Below are 24,427 nucleotides of genomic sequence, written 5' to 3'. Positions count from 1 at the left end.
GTTAGTTAAAGCTGCTTTATAAAGCACCACCAGAAAATGACACTATTTTTACTAAATGGTTCTTTGTGCAGTACCTCTGTAAACTGCAATTGTTTAAAATGATGTGTTCATTACTGCAATTTCAGTATTTTTATTTTAAATCTGGAAGTTTTCACAAAATGTGATTTTCATTAGTAAAACATTTTAGTCAAGTATTTAAATGAAAAAGAATCCTTGACGAGCCAACCCACCACTATTTATCATTTATCTGTATCTTGTTTTTGTGCAATGCTTTACCCTAATAATGTTAATAATTTGTATTTTGAACCTGTTACTAAGATATTATTGGCTTGTATTTACTTGTTTGTGTTCTTTTACTGTATATGTGTATGTGAAACCCTTTTATCAAAATTAAATAAAATGTCAAGAAAGTAATTTTGCTCATGTTTTCTCTTTATGTAAAGCGTCTTTGTGGATATGGTGATGACCACCCCCATGACACCGACACTGGCTCAGCCCCCTGTCCTTAAAACCTAGTGACGCCCCTGCAATACAATCTCATTCATTAATTGACACAATTTGTATGAATACAAAATACAGTCAATAACAGGATTATCTGCAATGTGGTGATATAAGCAAGATAATCTTTTGACAAACTCAATAAAAAAAAAAAACAAAGAAAGGTGCACGCGGGTTAAGGCGGTGCTCGCGCTGCATGTGGACTACGTGAGGAAGTTGATACTAGTCTGCGCTCGTGCGCTCATCTGAGCGACAGGTCGATGGAGGAGTGTGTGCGCAAGTTCTGTCCGTGTGTGCGGCGGTGGTTCTCCAAAGATGAGTCCCCAGATGTTGCTGCAGGGGACCGCAGCGATGGGCTCCGTGCGGATCCAGAGTCGGGCTCCAAGCCGGTGTCGGACCCGGGTTCTTCCTCACTGCAGCCTGCCAGCGTCTGCATCTACACCGCCCTGTACGCCTACCAGTCCGCACAGCCAGAGGAGCTGTCGTTCCGGGAGGGGGACCTGTTCAAAGTCATGTCCCGGACCGGGGACTGGTGGACGGCGCAGAGGATCGACCGGAATGGGCGTGTAATGGGCACCGGGATCGTTCCCTACAACTACTTGCAACGGGCCGAGGCTTTGGACATGCAGCCGTGAGTTCCCACCTAACATTCTTCTCATTCTTCTTTATTGAATTTTTAACATTCACTAAGCAGCTCTGCTAAGGACAAAGCATGATCACATCATCGACCATCAGGTCAGCATCATAGAATGTAAAAAATCGGCATTAGAATAATGACCAGTCTGAGCATTAAAACAGTAAACAACAAGAGTTTGTGCGCTATTGTTGACGTTTTGTGTGTTTTGGAGATTTTTTTGTGTTATTCTTCTCTAATGTTGTGTTTTTGTTTGTCAGTTGATGTATTTCTCTGTCTTCTGTTTATTTTTCTATCATTTTGGTTTATTTTGTTGTCTTTTTGTGAATTTGTAGGTTGGTTTACTCTGTATTTTTCTGTAATTCTGTGCACAAAATCAGACTGAAATGGGCCACTCCTGGCAAACCAAATACAAACCTTATGTAAATGATAACATACATTATGTGCTGTTTCGGGGCCACGTGAGTTGTTAGGAAAAAGTTCTTAAAATTGTATGATGTAAAGTGAGTGAGCTCCAAAAACAGAAAAGGGATCTCTAGCTATCTGTCACCAAACCTCACCTAGGCAGGTACACTGAGGTTCTCAACTTGTCGGTCATGGACCTCTGTTTATTGGATTGCAGGCATTTACCTTCTTGGCAAAAAAAAAAAAAAAAAAAAAAGAAGAGAATATAATCTACGGCAGAGGTTCTCAACTGATTTTACCCTGGGGCCCATATTTTGCCGCAGTCATTAAATCACAATCCACTTTTTTTCCCTTTTTTTTTTTTTTTTGAATTCAACCAACCACATTTAGTTTTTCAAATATAGCTGTTGAAAACTACGGAAGCTTATTGCATTCACTTGAATAAAAAAATAGTTTCTGTTTTTATGAGTAAAGTTTCTGTTATTACGAGTAAAATAAATCCTGTTTTTGTGAGTAAAGTTTCTGTTTTTATGAGTAAAATAAATCCTGTTTTTGAGTAAAGTTTCTGTTTTTATGAGTAAAATAAATCCTGTTTTTGAGTAAAGTTTCTGTTTTTATGAGTAAAATAAACCCTGTTTTTATGAGTAAAAAATAAATCTTGTTTTACATATACAGCTTGAATGCATTTCAGATGCATCATTTTGTATCCATGGAGCATACCAGTGTCACGTACTGAGTTTGCCTCTGTACTGAGATTATAACCCTAACCCAATCCAATAAACAAAACATGTGTCCTTTCACAACTAAGTTGACAAACTGATGATTATACCATCTAAAGTACTCAACAACAGTAAGATTTAAAATAAAAGCGGATTGAATTGAATAATCGAAGGATGGCGCAGCGCTCAACATCAAGCTGTGATCATACTGTAGTAGGGGCTGTCATGAAAACCGAAACTTTACTCCAAAAAACAGGATTTATTTTATTGATAAAAACAGAAACTTTGCTCATAAAAACAGGATTTATTTTACTCATAAAAACAGAAACTACTCATGAAAACCAAAACTTTAAAATGGGGGCTGAGGTCTGCATTTGCTCCTAAGGGACCTTTAGTCCGCCTTAGACAGAGCACAGCTGAAGTTCTTTTGATCTTTGATAGAGCTGCTGGTAAAATTCCCGACATAACCTTTAAACATAAAAATGTCATTTCAGCTGCAGTGAAACTGACGTTTGTGTATCTGCTGTAGGATTGGTCTGTAGTAGGGGTGGGCGATAAGGGAAAAATGTCATATCACAATTTTTTCTTGGTGAAATCACGATCACGAGTTTATCATGATTTTTTTCTTTCAAATCATTTAGACTATTTTAAAGTTGAAAAATAGAAGATCATTTAGGACAATGTAATTATCATTTTTTTTTTAATTGTATGTAAACACTTCATCAAACTGGTTCCTAGTACAATTAACCTCAAATAAAACGGCTGACAAGTTATTTTAGTCACACACATTCTTTTTACTTTGTTTAAGAGTACTGTAGCATTAGCAACACTTGCTACATAACAAGGCAGCATATCTGTCTAGTGACAGGGGGGGGTGATTAATAACCTGTAATGCTGACATGCTGACTAGCAAATGGTGTGATTTGGCAGAGAACAAAAACAATGGATGTTCTGCGTATAGACCACAGACATATGACACAGATACGGCACCGCAAGGGTTAAAATGTGAACTACAATCTCCGTGATTTGGGAGATTGTCGTCATGTTGTAATCCTTAACAATCTAATATCGTCAGATCGCACACCCTTAGTCTGTAGATAACGCTTTGTCTGTTTATGTAGTGTTAGTATTTACCGCTACAATGTTAACTTTATTATTAAATCATTTAACAGGCACGTATCATAAGTTCCTGTACTCTGACCTGCTTTTGTGCCTTTTATTGCTGCACACGTTTCAAAGGTCAGTGGCTCTCTGCTTTGACACAAACGTTCTCTGTCGTAAAAATAAAAAGAGAGTTAATGAAAGGAGGAAATGAAAATAAAGGAGAACAGTCACATGCTAGTAAAGTCTGAGTAATGTCACCAGGGACTCGCCTCAGTTGTGTTCCTCTCTGCTTTTGATGATCAGCTTGGTTACTGCTGTGGTTACCTTTAAACACAACTGATCATAGCATTGATAATAAATACTACTCCAGATCAGTAGGTGGCAGTAGATTTTTTTCTGCTGCACATATACAGCACAGAAGGAAATATCCTCAGTCTTTTTTTCGGTGCAACCGTTTTAATTTATTTCTATTTTTATTAATAAGAAAAAAATTAAGACAAAATTTTAACACTTGAATGTTTCATACTTTTATTAAATGTATATGACAGAGCAGTGACAAGAGTTCCGAAATATTATTAATAACATAAATGTGATAAATAATACAAATAATAATAATAATGAAGGAAACATTTACACTTGAGCTGCAGTATGAATAAGTAAGTTTAATTATTAATTTATTCTTATTACATTAATAATTGTAAAAATGTTATATTAATTTATGACAGATTTATTTTGTGCAATATGAGAAAGAATGTTATTGAATCATTGAGTAAATAAAAGAACATGTAGTTTAATGTACCTAATTTCACTAAAGTCCTCCAGTGCAGGCCTTTTAGTAATACCCAGAGCCATAGAGAAAGAGCGTTGTGTCAACTCCATTCACTCCAATGGTTCAGTTGTTTCAGGGCAATGGTGGTTCATACATTCGTACCCCGGAAGTAGCAGTTCACTGATGAAGCCTATTGAAGCCGCAGCAGAGAGTTTGTGATACATTTTTTAATGGTTAGACATTTGAATAATGATATTGGATATTATTATCAACGTATATAAACTCATTAATGTGTGCATTAAACCATGTTAGTGGATTATCCCCCACTAAACTAGTAGATTATGGGATAAATAGCAGATAACGGGTAAGGATATGCTCACATTACTGGATAAAGTAACACCTCAAGGTTCAATTGTATTAATGTCATTTCATCCAACGATGTGGAATTAGAGAAAATAAGTTTGAAATAAAAAAAAATAGAACAAAATAAATAAATACTTTTAAACTTAATTTATTTTTGCTGTAGTAAATTAAATTAATGAAATAAATATAACTTTAGGACTAATGATTGTACAGTGATGAGTGAAAAATGAGGAATGGATTTTTGGAGTACGAGCTCGGATGATAATTTAACGTTAAACAACAACAATGAAGAAAGCTATTTTGTGATATTGCTATGAAATTATACTGCATATTTGAGATTTCTGAACAGCAAGCTTAAGCAAAAAAAGTAACTTATGGATTTAAATTTTTTAAGTTTTGAATTTATCCTAGCTGTAAATATCATGTATAAACTCAGCTAATTATGATCATGGCAGAGGGAAAGGGAAGTTAGAAGCCCTAAGTGAGATTGAAAGCACACAGAAAGTTGAAAGCCTACAATATTACCGAAAATTGCTGTCCTGGGGGCCCTGTGTCGGCGTCCTGTGGCTCCGGTCTATGATCAGCTTCTGGTGCAGATGGCCCCTTATGACACTTCAAGATCCTCTGTACCAGCCGGGTATCATGTGTCATTGTCCTTAATTTGATGCGTCTGTGAATGTGGGTTTGTGTGATGTTGTTGGGGTTTCTATTTTTTAATCTATGTGAAGTTTTAATGATGTAAACCCATATATTATATATAACAAGTACTCTATAAAAAAGTTTGATTTGATAAAGAAAAGATGAAAAACAAAAGCTTTAACAGTCATTTTATCTCTCAAACAATATAAAGCTTTAGTCGACTAAAATGCCTTCCTCTTCCATCATTTATCATTGGTTTGTCTCTACAGACTGACGCACAATGTGAGCAGTAGAAAATTAGGCAAAAATTATCAGTTGACAGGTACTAAACGTCTTAATTCCACAATCTCTGTCCCTAAACTGAGACTGGAACTCTTCTGTAAACTCTGAGGGCTTCATGATTCACTGCTGCTTTTAGCATCAACTGAAGGGAAGAGTGTAACGTGTGGACACCTTCACAGCTGCAGATGTGAAGGTATTCATCAGTGACGCGCGCACACACGCACAAATGCTTGGCTTTTAAAATCAACAGACTAGCTGTTTGGCTATAATGTGGTGTAGAACATCTGTCTTTTATGACCTTAATGTCTCTATGCATTATCCCTTAAAATAAAGACTAAACAAATAAATACAGCTACAACTGTCTGACATTCATCACAGACATCAATTTTGCTGCATCAACGTCACATTTACTGACAAATACCAGTATAAAGCAGTAAAAACATGTATTACCAATGTAAACCAGTACAAGTCTGCATTATAATTAATGTTGAGTTTACTGAGGTGAATACCAGTACCAACAGTATAAACCATACAGACTGGGGGAGCTGGAATATCCCTCTCTGTGTCAAACACAATCAGCAGGTCCCAGTTTCACTGCTGTTCTGTTCAAACTGGTGTCCATGTTAACTGATGACCAGCTAACATTTAGACTCCAGTCACCACAATCACCAGCTGCTTTACAACATTGCTAGAGTCACTAGCTGCAGCATCACACAGCGTGAATCTCAGAGTGAGTGACTGCTAACTAGTCACTACTCAACGGTAGGAGTGTGGCTACAGGCTTGTGTTTCTCTTTCTTTGTTTTGTCTAAAAAGTGTATTTGTAAAAATTTATTTTTTGGTCTCTAAAAGGTGGTTTTTTGGGATAATGAGTCGTTTTGAGGCTCAGGACCTACTGATGCTTCCTGAGAACCTGGACGGCGCGTTTCTTATCAGAGAGAGCGAGAAGGAAAACATTGGATGCGTTCTCTCAGGTCAGTTTCTTGTTGGTGCAGGAGCTTAAATGAGTAAAAGGCTAAATGAATAAATAAAATGATTGATAAATAAAGAAAGAAAACATAGATTAATTAATGGTTGGATAAATAAATGGATTGATGAAAAAAATATTAGCAGATTATTACATATATTAATAAATGGAATAACTGATTGACATTGATGATTTATTATTAGATAGATCTTGAAAAATAGATAAATAAAAATAAATAAATGAAAACAAATGTGTAAATGAATGTCATGCTCGAGCATGGACTAGAACCCAAATGCACAACTCAGGAGTCAAAGTTCAAATAAAGAATCTTTTAATAAACAAGGTAACAATGTAAAATCACTCTCACAGAGGAAAAACAGCCGTAACAAAGGCAAGGACAAAGTATCAAATAATATTAGGCACAACTATGGCAAAATGAAGCAAAGTATCAAAAGAAAACATAACCTGACCTGATGAAGAACATGAAACCTGAAACATGGAATAAACGCTGGTTCTCTGGCTGCACACAACAAGACGAACTGGCACCAGACAAAGGGAGACACAGACTATTTAGACATGAGGTAGGAGAACACAGGTAGAACCAATCAGGGGCGGAGTTAACAATCACACTGGAGGGAAATCACACAAGGGGAGGAAGTCAGGATCTGAAATGAGAGGGAAGAGATGAGTATCAAAATAAAACAGGAAGTGGATGACAAAACGAAGACAAAAAACTAAACATAACTTAACATAACCTTCTGGACGTGACAATGAATGGATGGATATATAAATCAATTGGTGAATCATTTTAAATAGATAAATATAAAATAAATACATATTAGTATTAATAAATACAACATAAATTAATTTAAAAAATAAATTTAATAAATTGTTCGATGCGCCACTCCATCCCTTTCCGTCCACAGTGCGTTCCGGGGAGCGTGTCAAGCATTATAAGATCTACAACCCAGACAGCAGCACCTACTATGTGGAGCCCGAATGCTCCTTCAGCTCTCTGATCGACCTGGTGGAGAACTACTGCTCCGTCCAACACCTCATCATCAGGCTCGGGAGTTCTTGTAAGAAGGTGAGCCTCATACACTAGAGGGAAAATACTACTTTTAAAACCATTATTTATATCATTCACATCACTATTCATTATTTTATTTCAATATAAATCTTGATTATAAAGCGCTTAAAAAATATTTCTACCACTGGAAAATATTGTAATAATATCATCTATAATTGGCAGCAATGGACAACTCAATCCATTTGGAATTGCAAACAGTGGCTGCATCAACAGCTTTTCAGAAATCCTTTGGAACCGTAACTGCATTGTCTTAAGGTCATTACCATGATTTACTTTTAGGAAATCTTTGTTTTTACAGCAGTGGAAAAAGTTCTGCTAGTCCAGGGTTTGTCTTCTTGATGTAGACTAGGATCAGAGTGTGAAGTTTCACTCTGCATTTTTAACCTCTTTCTGGCCTTTTGGTTTCCAGCCAGTCTCCGCGCAGAAGCTCGTAGCCTTGGATTTCCCCCAGGATGAGTGGGAGCTTCCCAAAGAGGATTTCATGCTGGGGGAGCAGCTGGGCAGTGGCTACTTTGCAACAGTTTACCGTGGGAGCTGGAAAAACCACATTAATGTCGCCATCAAGATCCTCAAAAGTGGTATAGAACCCGTTTGTGTCATTGCCAGCACACAATAACCAGTCAGTCCAGACCTGCAGGAAACCAGGCATTCTAAAAGCCTCATGAGGAATGTTACTACCAGGAACTGATGATGCAGAATTTCCTGCAGTCATTTCAGTCTTTCATTAACTCCACTAAGGACATAATATTTTTTACCGGCGTTATTTTGTTTATTTGTCTGTGTACAGTCCAAGTTAAAAAAAACTATAGATGGATTTTGATGAAATCATCCAGAAATATCCAAAGTGTGATAAGGAACAAGTGATTACATTTTGGAGATGATCTGGATCAACAGTGCTTGAAGGTTTTCTGTGTTTCTGCTCAGATGCGTCAATGAACTACAAGGAGTTTCAGAAGGAGGTCCATATGCTGAAGAGCCTTCGTCATCGTCACCTCATCTCTCTGTTCGCCATCTGCACTTCCTCGCCGCCATATTACATCATCACCGAGCTGATGGAGAAAGGCAGCCTGCTCAATGTCCTCAGAAGTAAGACTGGATAAGATGAGAGGTGATGTTTTAAACTGGTAGATCTGATTACCATTGGACAGGAAAACCATTGGATCTCTAACTCCACCATCAAGAAAAATTCTGGGATTGATGTTGGACATCCACTGCTATCCCTGTCAAATGGTGACCAGAAAATGAAATAAAAATAAGTGAGTCGATATCAGACAACTTTACTCTGAGATGAAAAATGAAGCAAAGAAAGAGGAAAAAACAAAACAAAAACGTATTGATTCTTTAAATCCTGGACTTTTGGTGGTGTTAAGGATGCACTGGTTGCCCTGACAAATGGTGAGCGACAGATTTTTAATTAATTGTTTGATTGAAATCATAAGTGAGCCATTGAGAGATTTCCACTTTTAACCTATGAAAACACAACCTCTTAATTTAATTATTCGACATCAAGGAGAATTCCTGAGTGGAGTTATAAACTTGGAAGTTGTGTTTTCTTCAGTTTTTGAGTTCAGAAGTAAAGTCTCTGGATATCAGCTCACTTATTAAAATCAAGCATTTTATTGAAATTATATAAATTCATAGTTCAGGATTTAACAGGGAAACTATTGGATCTCTAACACCTACATTAGCATAAATCCAGGATTTAGGGACTAAATAAGCTTTTTGTCCTTAGACGTAAGCTCACTTATTTTTAAAGTCCAACGTGTTATTTCATATGTGATTATTGGGTCACCCTTTAACAGGTAACCATTATAAAAACTCCAGGACTTAAGAACGGCTAAGATGATGATTGTGTTTTCTTCTGTCTTTGGTTCACAAGAGAAGTCTCTGCACATCGACTCACTTATCCTTTAAATACAAATCTTTACTCAGAGTAGATTTTTGAAATTTGTTGGCCAACATTCGGCAAGATGACCATTGAAATTCTACCATCTATGTCGGTAAAATATAACGGTTCAAGGACTGAAGGAGCTGGTTCTGTTACTTTAGAGGAGAGGTCTCTGGACATTGGTTCGCTGATTGACATGGCTGCCCAGGTGGCTGATGGGATGTTGTACTTGGAGCAGATGAACAGCATCCACAGAGACTTGGCGGCACGGAACGTTCTGGTGGGAGAAGATTACGTCTGTAAAGTGGCCGACTTCGGTCTGGCCAGGATCATTAAGGTGTGCAAGAGAGTCGTAGTGGTTTTCTGTGGGATCTGAACCCAAGTTTACATTTCAAGGTTTTTTGTCTTTCTTTAGGAGCCGATCTACATGGCACAGGATAAGAAGATCCCCTACAAATGGAGCGCTCCTGAAGCCATCAGCCACGGAACTTTCTCCATCAAGTCCGATGTCTGGTCTTTTGGGGTGTTGTTCTATGAAATCATGACCAACGGATCCATTCCATACCCAGGTTTGTTTTTAGTTTATCTTTATCGATTTAAAATTATTATATTATATTATATTATATTATATTATATTTGTTAATTCTCCTGCAAGCATTTTACTACTGTAAAAGAATGGCTGAATTGTCAATATGTGGGACACAATAAATATCAGTCCAATATTGACAGATTTCTTAATCTCTTCATCAACACAAACATTTCAAGCAATATGTGCACCTGATAACGTAGCCCCGCCCCTTTACATTTTGACCCTGCTCAGCCAGCAATGCTACGTGCTAAGCCAAGCCAAACATGTGGGACTAATCGTTATTTGCTATGCGCACATGAAAAAAAAAAAACTCAAGACCCACACAAAAGACAAATACAGAAATAAAAACAAATTTACACAAAAATTCTGAACATGTCGTCCTTCACGGATGATATTGGTTAATTAAAAATATTCGATCCAAAATAATTCAGTAACTTTTTATCCAAAATAATAATGTAACCAGTGTGAGTGAAATAAATACCTGGATACTGGACAGTGCAGGTGAGCTTTCCTAGATTCCTGATGTTTCCTGTAAGGGAATCGTCAATAAATTAACTATGGACATAAATAAACAAGGAAATAACATTTAATGGCAAACATTAACACATTTTATTTGAATTAAGTCCAACCAACACCAGTTTAAATTAACAGGATGTTAACCTTTTATGCTCTAATTTTCAATAAAAATACATAGGTTTACCTGAATCTTCTGCTTGTTTTTAATACACCAAAATTACACAACATAAATATAAAAAATAAAGTTCAACCAACATCTGTTCTATGGAAGCCCAAAAGAGTCATAATTAAGTAAATAAAAGCAACATTTTGAAATAAATACCATTTTGATAAATAACAGACAAATATATAATATGGCCATTAAATTGTTAAATAAGATAATATCATTATGAAATATGTTTTATTATTCTTAAATATCTAATTACTATTATTGTATTATGATTATGTATTTCATAATAATTATTCTAACAATGTCTTTTTTTTTAAAATAATGACTTTTTTATTTTTCCAAGTTTTTAGAAAATAAAAAAAGTTTTTTACAAAGTCCAATGGCCTTTTTATTTCATAATGTCATTTTTCAGCAGAATGACTTCAATCTGTAAATGTGCATAATTATTTACTAATACCAAATAAAATGTGACAAAGACAACTATATTACTCATGGAATATGTATTAGCAAAATATTTCAAACAAAATTTTAGGTATAGAGTTTGCCTCTGTATTATGAAATGAGTGCACACAAAGTAGTAAACTAAAAAAAATAATTATTTTTGTGTAGTTGTATATATTTTTTTTTATTCTGTTTTTAGAAATATTAATCAATTATTACATAAAATATTCTTCCTGTGAGAAAACAAAAATAGATACTAATAAATAAAAAACCCATAATTGTCAAAAATTGCCAAAAGAGTCATAATTAAATAAATAAAAACAACATTTTGAAATAAATACCATTTTTATAAATAACAGACAAATATATAATATGGTCATTGCATTGTTAAATATGGTCATATTATTATGAAATATGTTTTATTATTCTTAAATATCTATTTCTATCTATTGCGGGCGACCGTGGCACAGGTGGTAGTGGGTCGTCTTCTGATCGAGAGGTTGGGGGTTCGATCCCGTACCTGACTATGTGTCGAAGTGTCCTTGGGCAAGACACTGAACCCAAAGTTGCTCCCAGTGGTTGACCAGCGCCTTGCATGGCATTCCTGTCCCACTGGTGTGTGAATGTGAGAGTGATTGGGTGAATGAGCTGATATGTAAAGCGCTTTGAGACTGCTTCAGTGTGGTGATAAAGCGCTATATAAAATCAAGTCCATTTACCATTTACCATTCCACAATGGCCTTTTATTTCATAATGTTGTTTTTCAGCAGAATGACTTCAGTCTCTCAATCAAAGAACATAAGGTGGAGCCAGTGAAGTGATTGGCTGATCCTTTACACAGACATGAGCAGCAGCACTTGCTGTATCGATTCGTGGAGACATTTAAGAATAATAAAACGTATTTCACAATAATATTACCTTATTTAACAATTTAATTATTTATCAAAATGGTATTTGTTTAAAAATGTTGTTTTTATTTATTCAATTATGACTCTTTTGGGCTTTCATAATATATGAGTTGTAGTGTCATGGATTATTCTGACTGCTCCTTTTTAATTATTTATATGTCATATAAAGATGTACGAGAACAGAATTAATGTCACCCAACTGCAAATTCCCCTCAAGGATCAATGGTTTACTGAATCTGATCAGGGTCATTGATTAAGTTTAAGCCAGGATGGGAAGGGGAGGGGTGGTGCACATTATAAACGGTCCCCGGAACCATTTCATCATCAAAAAAAATAATAATGATAATGTATGGTGGTCACAAAATCCCACCTGAAACCTTGGACAAAGAAGATCAGAAATGTTTTATTTGCAAAGTACAGTTTTAAGTCAGCACGAGGAATTTGACTTGAGAGTTGGTGCGCAGAACAAAAAAACAACAAAACAAGCTGGCAACAACAATGACATGTCTACATACTGACATCTATGCAATCAGGTGAGAAAACAAGTTTATAAAAGCAAAGAATCTCTGTCTGTCTGTGTGTCTGTCTCTGTGTGTGTGGCATGAAATTCCACCAGAATCAAAATACCAGATTGCACTGCAGTTACGCAGGGGATCAGTTTCTGAGCAGATACACATTCAGTGGAAATCCAGGGTTAGAGTCTGTGCGCCCTCGTGTGAAGGGAGTGCATTTCACGGGAGGGTTGCATTCTACGGTACAACAGGTGCTGTACTTCAGTCCAAACCACTTCCGCTTTTGCTCCGTATCTGTTGCAGCAAGGACTGAGAAAAAAATGACATAACACAAAAGAACAGGACTGGTTTACGCTAAAGCTACGGTCTGGTCTCTTGTCATGTTGGATGAAACTTGGACTAAAGCCACATGTTACCACCAGTGATGGGCAGTGATGCGTTAGAAGTAAAATGTTACTTTTCCCAACTAACAAGTAAAGTAAGGGATTAATAATTAAAGAAACAATAACAAGATTACTGTTATTTTCCCGTAATCAGGCTTCGTTACTGCGTTACTGAATGAAACCGTCTCGCTACTGTTTGTACGTTTCATAGCGCATTATAACCCACTCGGCCACCATAGTCTCAAGCCGATGACGTAAGCGGCGCAACATCATTAGTAAACAATAAAAAACACAAAAATGGCGCGTGAGAGAGCGCATGTCAAAACAGCTTTAAATGCTTGGAAGTGCCGACATTACTTTGAGTCTGACTCCGTAAAAGATGACCAAAACATTAGCGTCTGTGATGCACTCTGCGTGGGAAGAAAACTTTCATCTTCATTGAAGGATTCCACCTCAAATCTGAGCAAGTGCCTACTGTAAGCTGGCACAGGAATGTAAAACTCATTGAGAAAGCCCCAGATCCCGCTGCTGTTACAATATATTATTAATAACAATAATACATCAATACTTTCACTCCACACTTACTGGGGCAATTGCCACCCCACTGTGGTACCTGGAATTTTCAGTGGTCTCCCATCCAACTACTAACCAGGCCCAGATCTGCTAAGCTTCCGAGATCTAACAAGATCGGCCAATGACAGGCTGTATGAACTTCCACCGAGTGAAAGGCCATGGGCCCATCTCCTGCTCAACAGGTAAAAATAAATTTAAGAGTGTCAGAAGTTAGTGCTGCTGAACTGTTGAAGCTCGTCTCTAGCTCTATTGTCAAGGATGTGATGCCAATATCTACCGTAGACTCCGAATCATTCCGATGCAGTGTAAAAAAAATACCGGCCAAAATGGCGTAAAGCTGTAACAGAGAAATTCAGAAATATACGCTAATAAAAGAAAGAGTTGTTTTATAGAATTCCAGGTGCCACAGTCGGGTGGCAGTCGCTGCAGTGGTATCTGTCATTGTGTCCTTGGGCAAGGCACTTCACCTACATTGCGTAGTATGAACGTAGTGTGTGAGTGAGTGTTGGTGGTGGTCGGAGGGTCCGATGGCGCACTATGGCAGCCTCGCTTCCGTCAGTCTGCCCCAGGGCAGCTGTGGCTACAACAGTAGTTTGCCACCTCTAAGTGTGGAGTGAAAGAATAATGCCTTAATTCTGTAAAGCGTCTTTGAGTGTCTATGATAAAGCGCTATATAAAATTGATGCATTATTATTATTATAGGGAGGATATAAAAAGGGAGAGCAGTGTTAGCCCAGTATGAGTTTTATCCCACATCCCAAGGCCAGTGCATTGTAGACCAGTGTATGTGCAAGAACCGCTACTGCAAACCCAGGAACTGCCCCGGGCCCGCAGCTGCAGCCAGGCCAGCAAAAAAAGCGGGGGCCAAAGGAGCCCCAGTCCACCCCCCACGGTTGAGCAGCCCCCCAGACGCCCCCGAGATCCCAGGCCGAGAGGCATTCTAACCCAAACATTCATATTGAATGTTTGGGTTAGATTGTTATATGTCCTGAGTTTATCATTTTCGAAGAGGTCTTGGAGATTAATAATTCCGCTCCCTTCTCATGTTTTTAGATAGAGCAGTGTTTTTCTGTTTCTGAAGTCGGGATTGGGCCAAACTAGAGACAGCATGCTTGTTTTTAATTGAACATTTGTAATGTCCAGGGCTTTCCACCACACAGTTAGGGTGGAGGCAACCAGTGGGTTTTTAAAGCAGTTATGACGTTTGAGGGTCGCAGTGATAAAAGGGAGATCAGAGAGTTTAATATGTTTGCAGTCTAGCTGTTCTATTTCTAGCCAGGTGTTGAAGTATTCTTTTGGTTTTAGCCATTCTGTTAAATATAAAACTTGGTTTGCTAAGTAATAATTCGTGAAATTAGGGGCTTCCAACCCACCCTCGCTTTTGTTTTTTTGAAGGGTTTGAAAGGCTTATTTTTGGTTTTTTATTCCTAGCATAGAATTTTGTAATTGCAGAATCTAATCTTTTGAACCATTGCGTTGGTGGTTTCATTGGGATCATAGAGAACAGATAGTGTATTTTAGGTAAGATTTTCATTTTAACTGAAGCTATTCTGCCAAGGAGTGAGATGGGGAGATTGTTCCGTCTCCGCAGATCTTCTGTGACTTTATCCAACAGCGGATCCAGGTTCAGTTTAATTAATTCATTTAGGTTTGGTGATATATTTAAGCCTAGATATTTAATTGTATTTGTGGGGGAAGGGTATTGTGGGTTTTGGCTTGCCGGGTTCCATGAATTTTTTGATAATGAAGGATTGATGATTTTGACCAGTTAATGGAATAGTCTGATAATTTAGAGAACCTTCTAATGAAGATTGGGGTTATTCAAAATAGAGTAAAATATAAGATTAATTTTGTGTTCTGAAATGGATGAGTGGATTCCTTTGATAACAGTATTCTGACGAACAGCTGCTGCGAGAGGTTCAACAAATATTGCAAAAAGCAAGGGTGAGAGTGGGCAACCTTGTCTGGTTCCCCTCTGCTGTGTGAAGCTTTGGGATGTTATTTTGTTTGTGGTTACTGAGGCCTTAGGTTTAGAGTACAGGGTGGAGATCCATTGTATGAATGATTCTCCAAAGCCAAATTTGCCAAGGACAGCAAGGAGGAATGACCAGTTCACTCTATCGAATGCTTTTTCTGCGTCAAGTGACAAGATTGTTTTCTTTTTAGAGTTCTGTGCCATGTTGCTCAAATTAAACAGTCTTTTAACATTGTCTGTGCAGTGTCTATTTTTAATAAATCCTGTCTGGTCTTGGTATATAATTGACTGTACTACTTTCTCTAACCTGGAAGTGAGTGCTTTGGAAATAATTTTTATGTCTGTGTTAATAAGTGAGATGGGACGGTAACTTGAGGGTAACATGGGTTTTTTGTCTGGTTTAAGTAGTAATTTAATGTTTGCTGTATTCATGTGACCTCCTACGTAACCTTTATTTTTAATCTCTGTTACTACTCTGAAAAAGAGTGGGGCCAGCATTGACCAGAAATGTTTTAGGAATTCAGCAGGGAACCCATCTGGACCTGGTGCTTTACCTGTTGACATTCTATCCACAGCATTTTGTAGTTCTTGTAAGGTTAATGGTGAGTCTAAGGTGGTTTTCTGATCTATGGTGAGCTGTGGTAGGTTTAAGTTATTAAGGAAGGTTTTAATATCTTCAGGGTCAGGGTTTAAGTTAGATGAGTATAGGTTTAGATAATAATCATGAAAAATCTTATTAATGTCCTGAGGTAAGTTTAAAGTTTGACCTGAATTATCAGAAATTGCTGCTATGAAGGAATTTTCTTTGTTGTGTTTAAGCTGATTTGCTAAATATTTGCCTGATTTATTATTGTAGTTGAAGTTTTTGTACCGTAATTGCTGCAAAATAAAATCAGTTTGTTTTAGATAAAATGATGTCCAGATTAAGTTTTGTATTTTGGAGTTTTTTTCCATAAAAGTTTGGGGTTAGTTGCGTATTCTTCCGTAAGTTTCTTAATTTTTTCTTCAATCGTTTTTTCTGCTATCTGTTCCTGTTTTTTCTTGTAAGAAGAGTATGATATAATCTTCCCTCTGATGACAGCCTTGCCGGTTGCCCATAGTAAGGACGGAGACACTTCCAGAGAATCGTTTGTTAATAGAAAGTCCTCCCATTCTTTTCTTATCATTTTACCAAATTCACTGTCATTAAGTAATGAAGTATTAAAGCGCCACAGAGAGGATCATTTCTGATTAGAGTCACACTTCAGGGTGAGGGATATCGGGGCATGATTGCTAATAATTGTAGGATGTATTTTAGAGGAAATCTTATGTGCGATGGAATTATTTGAGAGAAAGAAGTCAATTCGGGAGAAGGATTTATGCACAGGGGAGAAGAAGGTGTATTCTTTTTTAGTTGGGTTGTTTCGTCTCCATACATCTCCTATTCCAAGATCATCCATGTAATTCATTAATACTTTAGCAAATCGAGATGATTTTGTATTTGGGCACTTACTGGATCTGTCTAATGATGTGTTGAGTGCCAGATTGAAGTCACCTCCGATGATTAATGATGAGTCTGCAGTTATTTCAATCATAGTAACCACTTTTTTTTTTCACCCGCTCAGCGCTCAGTAACGAGGAATCCTACGATAAGGTGATGGATGGATACCGGATGCCAAAGCCCCCCAAGTGTCCAAACCCTCTCTACGAGATGATGCTGGACTGTTGGCAGATTGAACCTGACAAGAGGCCGGACTTTAAATCCATCAAATTCAAGCTGGAGAGCGGCATTTACGATCTAGAAGCCAGTTAGCCACTGAAGTGATGCAGTACTAACTCAGAACACCTGAGTCAGCAAGGAATGACAGCAAATGGTGACGGAACAAAAGAATGGAGCTGAAATGTTTTTAACCTTATTTTCTTAATTTGGTAAAAAATAATGTAGAAATACATTATGTAGAAATTATTATTTATTAATATTTATCTAGAAATATGTGAATCAACCCGGTTTTGGATTTAAAAACAAGCGATATATTTATCATAGAGCACTATTTCTTATTGAATTACAAATGTTTAAATAAAAAGGTGAGAAAGTTTTTATGTATTACCAACTTTACCTAGTTGGCAGAAAATGTCATAAATACATTTATAAACTCAAAAAGCACTCGGAGAGCGCATACCTCCGTTAAGCTCCTCAAGCCCAGCTAACACGCTCAGGTCACGGTAGCATGGTAAACTCAGAATTACTATCCCTTCCTGTCAACATTGAGCAGTGTTACCATGACTACCTGTCATCATTGAGCTGTTGACTCTGAGAGAACCTATGACATCATCAACAAGAAGTTCCACAGTGTGGATGGGAAATGAATGGGATATATATATCTATATATATATATTTTTGGTAGCCAGAACATCACCAAAATGGAATCACCTGTTCCTTGTTTAATTTATCAATTTTCCTGAAAATTTCAACCAAATCCGGTCATACCTTTTCAAGTGTAAAACATACCTTTCGCTTTGCTCTTCATGCTTGGTGGGGGTAAATATTAAAAAATATACATTTTAATTATCCTAATCCACCAAGTTAACACTATTTATATATATATATATGTCAAAGAAACAAGTCAGATTAAATAGAACTACAATCACAAAGCAAAAACAAAGTTGAATTTCAAGTGCAGCAAAAGGACTAAAGCAAGTCAGTCGGCTCTTACTTTTCTCAGTATTTAAATATAAAGAGTGTAACGTGGCACAGTGGTATTTTTGTAACGTTACGTGACTTTGGACAGGGCAAGGATTCCTGTCTCTAAGGTTGTTTCCAACCTTAGAGACAGGAATCCTTGCCGTTGTAATGTCAGTGATGCATTATTAATAGTAACAATAATTACAATAATAATAACTATTATTGCAAACTTCCTTGGTTACGGAGAGCTGGAGTCTTAAACATGACACGAAATCTTAAAAATCAGAACAGTTTTTACATCATCGTAACAACTCTAATCAATCTGTTTTTATAGAAATCAGCCCATCAATGGTCTGTACCTTCATGATTTCCCAGGTTCTGGTTTCTTATTGTGGTTTTTGGTGAGATTCACAGAATGCCTGAGCACAAATCAACTGACAATGTAGCCTGTCAACATAGAAGTGTTTTAAGTGTGTGCAGAAGTAAATGAAACATGTTTACATTGATTAACTAATGTATAGCACACGTCAGTTTACAAACTCTCGTCTCGAGACGTTTGTAAAACTATTGAAATGTAGCGAGAAACAATCAAACCTACAGAAAGGTACTGGTATGACGAATAAAAACTTGAATATGAATATGAATATATAGTTAAAAGACATTCTCTTGCTGAATTAATGTGTGAATAAATGTAAACTTAATGTGATATTAATATGGACACTATGATCAACAAAAAAGCACTTTGAACAAATACTTAACCTTTGTTGTCAAGCACAAAAAGTTACTTATAGTTTATTCATATTGACACGACACAATACAGAGTTTTAGCAAAAAATAAAATAAAATTGTGATTAACTCATAATCATGTGATTAATCGCGATTTTAGAGCACTAATAATAAACTAAATCAGCAGCTCAAGTACTGTAGTGCTTTTATATCACTTAATCCATTAAAATATCTTTTGTAACTTACCTTTTGAATAAACAATTATTGGAAACGTATGAATAGATTACTGTCTGAATGACAAATGACATTTCACACAATCCTTAGTGCTTCTCCTTGTCCTTGTACTCCTGGGACATGCTTCGTTTGCTCGGCTGGTCTGGTCTTCACTCAAGGTCTGGTGCGGAGCAAACAAGCAAACTCTGGTCCTCTATAAAATTTGGGTCTCTGTTCGCCTCAAGCAAAGCATGGTGCGGTTTTCATGGTGTGAGAAAGCAAACCAGGACCAAATATGAAAAATTACATTGAAACGCAATTGTGACAGAGCAACTCCATCAGTGACTGGGCTGCGGCACACAGCAATCACACAAACTATCGTTGCGGCAACAGGCAAACACTCACTACCGAGCGCTCCTGCAGGCAACAAACAAACATTCATCCATTTTCAGACCCTCTTTGTCAGCACAAAAACATACATATCACAAACATTTCCTCACCCTCTGTTCCTCCCACATCATTCATTTATTTCACTTTGCTCTCTTCCCCAAACTTCACATTGTCAGACATGGGTGCACACACCTTATTGCTATGTTTTATCTGTGCATACATTCTCACATCTTCACACATTATACAACTTTACCGGTGGCATGACACCTCGGGGCGCTGACAGGCAAGACGGAGCGGCATCATCTCTGTGCTAATGTAGAGCATAAGTGTGGGTTGTGAGATCATATGATTTTGGGTTATTTTAAATTATTCTTAATTACATTTCTGGGGTTTTGTTTTAGGATTTCCTTTTGAAAATAGTTTCATCAGTGACTGGGCAGCGGCACACAGCAATCACACAAACTGTCATCATGGCAACGACGCACACCCAGCGCTCCTTCATTCTGCAGGCAGAACACTCATACAGGCATAAACATTTCCACACTCATTGTGGATTATTTTGAATTACAGTTCTGGGAGGTTTGTTTTAGGATCTCCTTTAGAAAATATATTTTTGACATGTCGAAATGTTAGTTGTAGATATCTGGAAAACAATTTTGACATGTTACAAACAAAGTTCCACATGTAATAACATTTTGACTTGCTCCATTTCAGATATCAACAATTGCATTTTGGATATGTGGGACATATCTAAATAAATGTTAAAACCGCTTGCCATTGTGACATTCAATCTGATATGTGGGAGGGGTCAGATATCAGTACAATCATTTCAGGCATGTGGACGTGGGGTCATACTGTTCAGCCATTGGTTGATTTTAAAATCGGCCATGTAAAGCTTATAAATATTCAACAATCACTGGTGCACCGCTCCCTGAAGTGGAGCGGAAGGAGGAAAACATAATGGAGCAAGTTATTAATGAAATCAAATGTAACTGCTTTGTCACTGGATTTGCATATATTATGGAATGTGTGATATTTACTTGATATTTACAATGTTAAATTGAAATGTTTAATATGAAACCTAAAGGTGAAATCTAAATATAAATGTAAATGTTAGGTCTGAATGTAAAATATACATTTAAATTTTAAATCAAAATGTTAAATGCAAATGTTAAATATAAATTTAAATATTAAATCCCTCGCTAAGTGTAAAGATAAATGTTTCAAAGGGAGCGACACGGCGGGATTGCTGTATATTAATTAACTGGTTTGTGGGCTGCACATCAGGGGATCATGCTACCAGCACAGTCAACAACACAAACTGTAAGTAAAATGGTTGAATATCACATTTTTTTCAATTGCTAACAAGCATTGGTCGAAACTGAAGTCACTTACTCATAACTCCTAAAGGGATCCTCTGCTGTTTTTACAAATGTGGCCTAACTCCTTTGAAATGTCCTTATTAAAAGATCTGTTTAACAAAATGCTTTATTTTGCACCATATTTGTTGTATTAACTTAAAAATGGGACTACTTTACCATTTTACAGCATGTGCGTCACCAATTTGAAATTAATAACGTTAATGAGTTCATTGAGTTCTATTTGAGTAAAGCATTCAGGATCATTTAGCTGCTTTTTCAGTCAAAATGACAACTTGTGCTGCTTTGGGTTACTCTAAAAATCAGTAAAAGTTAAAAAAGTCGATGTAAACATCTTTTGTTTACCAAAATTTGATAAACAAAAAAGAAGAGAAGCATGTAAATACAGGCAACCAGGATCAACTGCTGCTCATTAATCCCGACCCAAGTTGAATCTGTCTGCTGCAAACAACCAACGTCCTTGTCATAAATGGTTGATGTATGGTTTAATTATCGAGATTTTTTGCTCTTCTCTTCATTAAAGATGTCATTTCATCATTGGCGGCGCACAGGCTCTATAGTCCCATTTTTAACAGTTAATAAAAACGAATATGGTGCAAAATTATGCATTTTGTTAGGCATAGATCTTCTAATAAGGGCATTTCAAATGTTTTAGGCCATATTTGTCCTTTCTGTATTTTTGTGTGGATGGTTTAGACTGAGACATAATGAGTTTGATGTTCAACTTATGTCACAGAGAGGTACGCACAGTAGATGAGGCGAGTAAGTGACTGAGACTGTGAGTCAAATAATGTGTTTTATTTTAGTGTGACAGTGACGAAAGTTACAGTTAAAGTTACATTCTTGCTTAGGTCTATAGCGGTCTGTGTTGAAGTGTCCTCGGGCAAGACACTGAACCCCAAGTTGCTCCCAGTGGTTGACTAGCGCCTTGCATGGCAGCTCTGACCCATTGGTGTGTGAATGTGAGTGTGAATAAGCGATTATGTAAAGCACTTTGTGACCTCTGTCTATGAAAGGTGCTATAGAAATAAACATTACTTAAAAGCTTCACATGCACAATAGACCGATTGCATAACTGCCATATTGAATTTTGATAGGCGCAAGGGATTGTGGGTGGGCTTCCGGGACGCGGTCAGACAGCAGCAGCCAGTCATGTCAGCTCTCCCCTCTTTTTTTCTCCTTTTAGTATTTTTGACCTGTTTTAGACATGTTTACCGTCTGTCATTATGGGAAACATCTGTTCCATCTCCAACAAGACAGACAAGCTCACATCGCAGGCCCTGCTGCAGAAGGAGTACAGGGAATACAGCTTCATGTTTTACGGAGATCTGGCTGGATGGAGGGACACCGGACCCTGTTATCTCCCTGGAGGGTTTTAAACTTCTACGGGCTGACCAGAATGTGGCTGGTAAGAAGAGAGGAGGAAGACTGGCGGACAGTGTTTGTTAATGAAAAGTGGATAAAGCGTCTCATGTCTGTGTTAAAGAACAGGTCTGCACTAAAGAGAATAAGCTGGCCTCGAATGATGTGAAAATTACAGCTTCTCCTAAGGTGGTATTGGACTGAAGGCATCGCCACATCCTCCACCTGGTCAGAGAACAGGGGGAGTTGAAACCCATTACTGGCCAAGAAAGGGGACATACCTGTCGCGGAACTGATCAGGGAGTTATGGGCATATTCTATTCAGGAGAGAAATGAACTCCAGGAGACTGGGTGTTGGGCTGCCATGCAACAAAGGGCAGACTCCAGATCCTGGTTCGCCCCCTCTGTCTGATTGTTGGTCTGAGGATGGTAGCCCGAAGAGAGACCGGCGGAGGCACTCACAGCCTTGCAAAGTCCTTCCAGACCTTAGAGGATAACTGGTGTCCTCGGTCCAAGAGAATGTCTATCGAGATCCCGTGTAGCCTGAAAACATGTACTGAGAGATGCGAACACAACAGACTGGCTGGAACCTGGTGAGAGACCTTCCCCAAGCACAGACAGACCAGGCAGCAAAAATCTCCCATACATCCTTTCTCATATTCGGCCTCCAAAACGGCAGATGAATAAATGAGAGACTCTGATTCATACCTGGATGACACATAATCCTTGACGAGTGCCCCTACTGAAGAACTTGGGATTGTGCCTGAGGCACAAAAACACCGTCTTTAGGCCCATCTCCAGGATCCGGGGTGTGCTGCTGAGCCTCTCGAACAACCTCTTCAATCTCCCATGATGCTGCATCCACGATGCAGGACCCTGGGATGATGGGGTCCGAGTCACCTGAGCTGGAAGGAGGGGAAGGAATTTGAGACTGGGAGTTTGACTTGAAGCGCTGGGACGATACACACACCTGCGCCTCACCTTCGAGCTGATAGGCTGAACGTGACCTGCGTAGCCCATGATTGGCTGTTGAAGGTTCGGTACCCTCCACGTGGAGTCATGTGAACTGAGTGATGCATTCAAGTGCAATAGGACATTTAAACTTTGCTGACATATACAACTGAAACTAAATACTCTCTTTTATTAATCTCAACTTACTAGTGTGTTTTTCTACCTGGGTTACACCCTCCCTTCCTGAACTCATAGAAGTCCCTGTGCATGGTAGACAATTAAATGACTATTACTCGAGGGAACAAGGCAGGGGGTTGAACAGGCTCCTTGCCATCACTTATAACATCAGCCCAGGCTACGGACAATCCTTGAAGGAATGATCTCCCAGCTGTGATCAAAGGACTGCCTAACTCAGTGTAATCAAGCCGTTGTAGAGGCTGACGGTTTCACTCAGATCTCCTGACAGAATTATCTATTTCCATTCTTTCCTCTTCCTCCATTGGGACTGTTTCATCCTTTCCTTCCATTTTGTTGTCCTCAGTCCTTTCTAGCCTCAGCAGCGTGAGTGGAAGCAGCTACTCAGGAAAAAAGATGGAAAGAAGAGAAAATACCCGAGTTAAACGGTGAAAAAAGAAGGATAGTGTGAGCACACTTACCTACTGGAAGTCTGAAGCCAAGACAAGACGAAGGAGAGACGGAACACTAGAGCCACGTGCCTTCCCTGCAGCAGCCGTTGTGAGCCCAGACAACATGCTCAGCTTTGTAAGACAGATCAACGGTCAGGTTTTTTGAGTGGACGAGAAAGTCCAAGGACCAGGAAGAGATCGCGGTTGAGACTGATGGCGAGCTAGGAACCTTGAAGAGAAGATCCAACAAGGAGATCTACACATACACACTCACACGCACATAGATTCACACTACACCTCCATGGAACTTTAAGAACAGGTGCACCTGCAACGATTTTCATTTTAAGGGCCCAACGGACAATCCTATTTTGTGTTTTTTGTGTACACACTTTTTCTTTTATTTTGGTATCTTGGGTAAATTGTGTATTTTTATATAAATGTAAATTTTCCTAATTCATTGTAACAATACAAGAGTCGCTACTCAAAAGTTACTATTTGTCTGATCCATTATTGCTGCACATCCACATAGCTCCTAACGAATCTGGGTTTCCTGATACTAGTCCAACTTGTTGTTATACTGTAATCCCTTTTATCATTGGCACCAGTCTCCTAGCACATGAAGAGGAAGATACTGATCTGTGCAAGTCCATCAAGTCCTGCATTGTGGATTACCTAAACAATGAATATGCTGACCC

At 38.0% G+C, this 24,427-nt stretch overlaps 1 protein-coding gene and 1 long non-coding RNA gene across 2 annotated transcripts; both read left to right on the top strand.

Moving 5' to 3' along the window:
• The first annotated feature begins 711 nt into the window (after positions 1 to 711).
• Positions 712 to 19,082, top strand: LOC114467274 (protein-tyrosine kinase 6-like). The gene is made up of 8 exons (XM_028453449.1): positions 712 to 1,129; positions 6,265 to 6,386; positions 7,306 to 7,466; positions 7,879 to 8,047; positions 8,394 to 8,555; positions 9,519 to 9,694; positions 9,773 to 9,926; positions 17,028 to 19,082. Exons 1-8 carry the CDS (start codon positions 759 to 761, stop codon positions 17,213 to 17,215), a joined length of 1,503 nt encoding a protein of 500 aa, XP_028309250.1. The 5' UTR covers positions 712 to 758; the 3' UTR covers positions 17,216 to 19,082.
• Positions 19,083 to 20,926: 1,844 nt separating this feature from the next.
• LOC114467275 (uncharacterized) lies at positions 20,927 to 24,223 on the top strand. Its single transcript, XR_003674504.1, has 2 exons — positions 20,927 to 22,201; positions 22,280 to 24,223. It is a non-coding gene; the product is annotated as an uncharacterized LOC114467275 (long non-coding RNA).
• Positions 24,224 to 24,427: the final 204 nt, after the last annotated feature.

Source organism: Gouania willdenowi, chromosome 7 (assembly GCF_900634775.1).
Source record: "Gouania willdenowi chromosome 7, fGouWil2.1, whole genome shotgun sequence".
Taxonomy (NCBI): Eukaryota; Metazoa; Chordata; class Actinopteri; order Blenniiformes; family Gobiesocidae; genus Gouania; species Gouania willdenowi.
The sequence above is the reverse complement of the archived record's forward strand: the minus strand, read 5'-3'. Positions and strand labels throughout refer to the sequence as shown.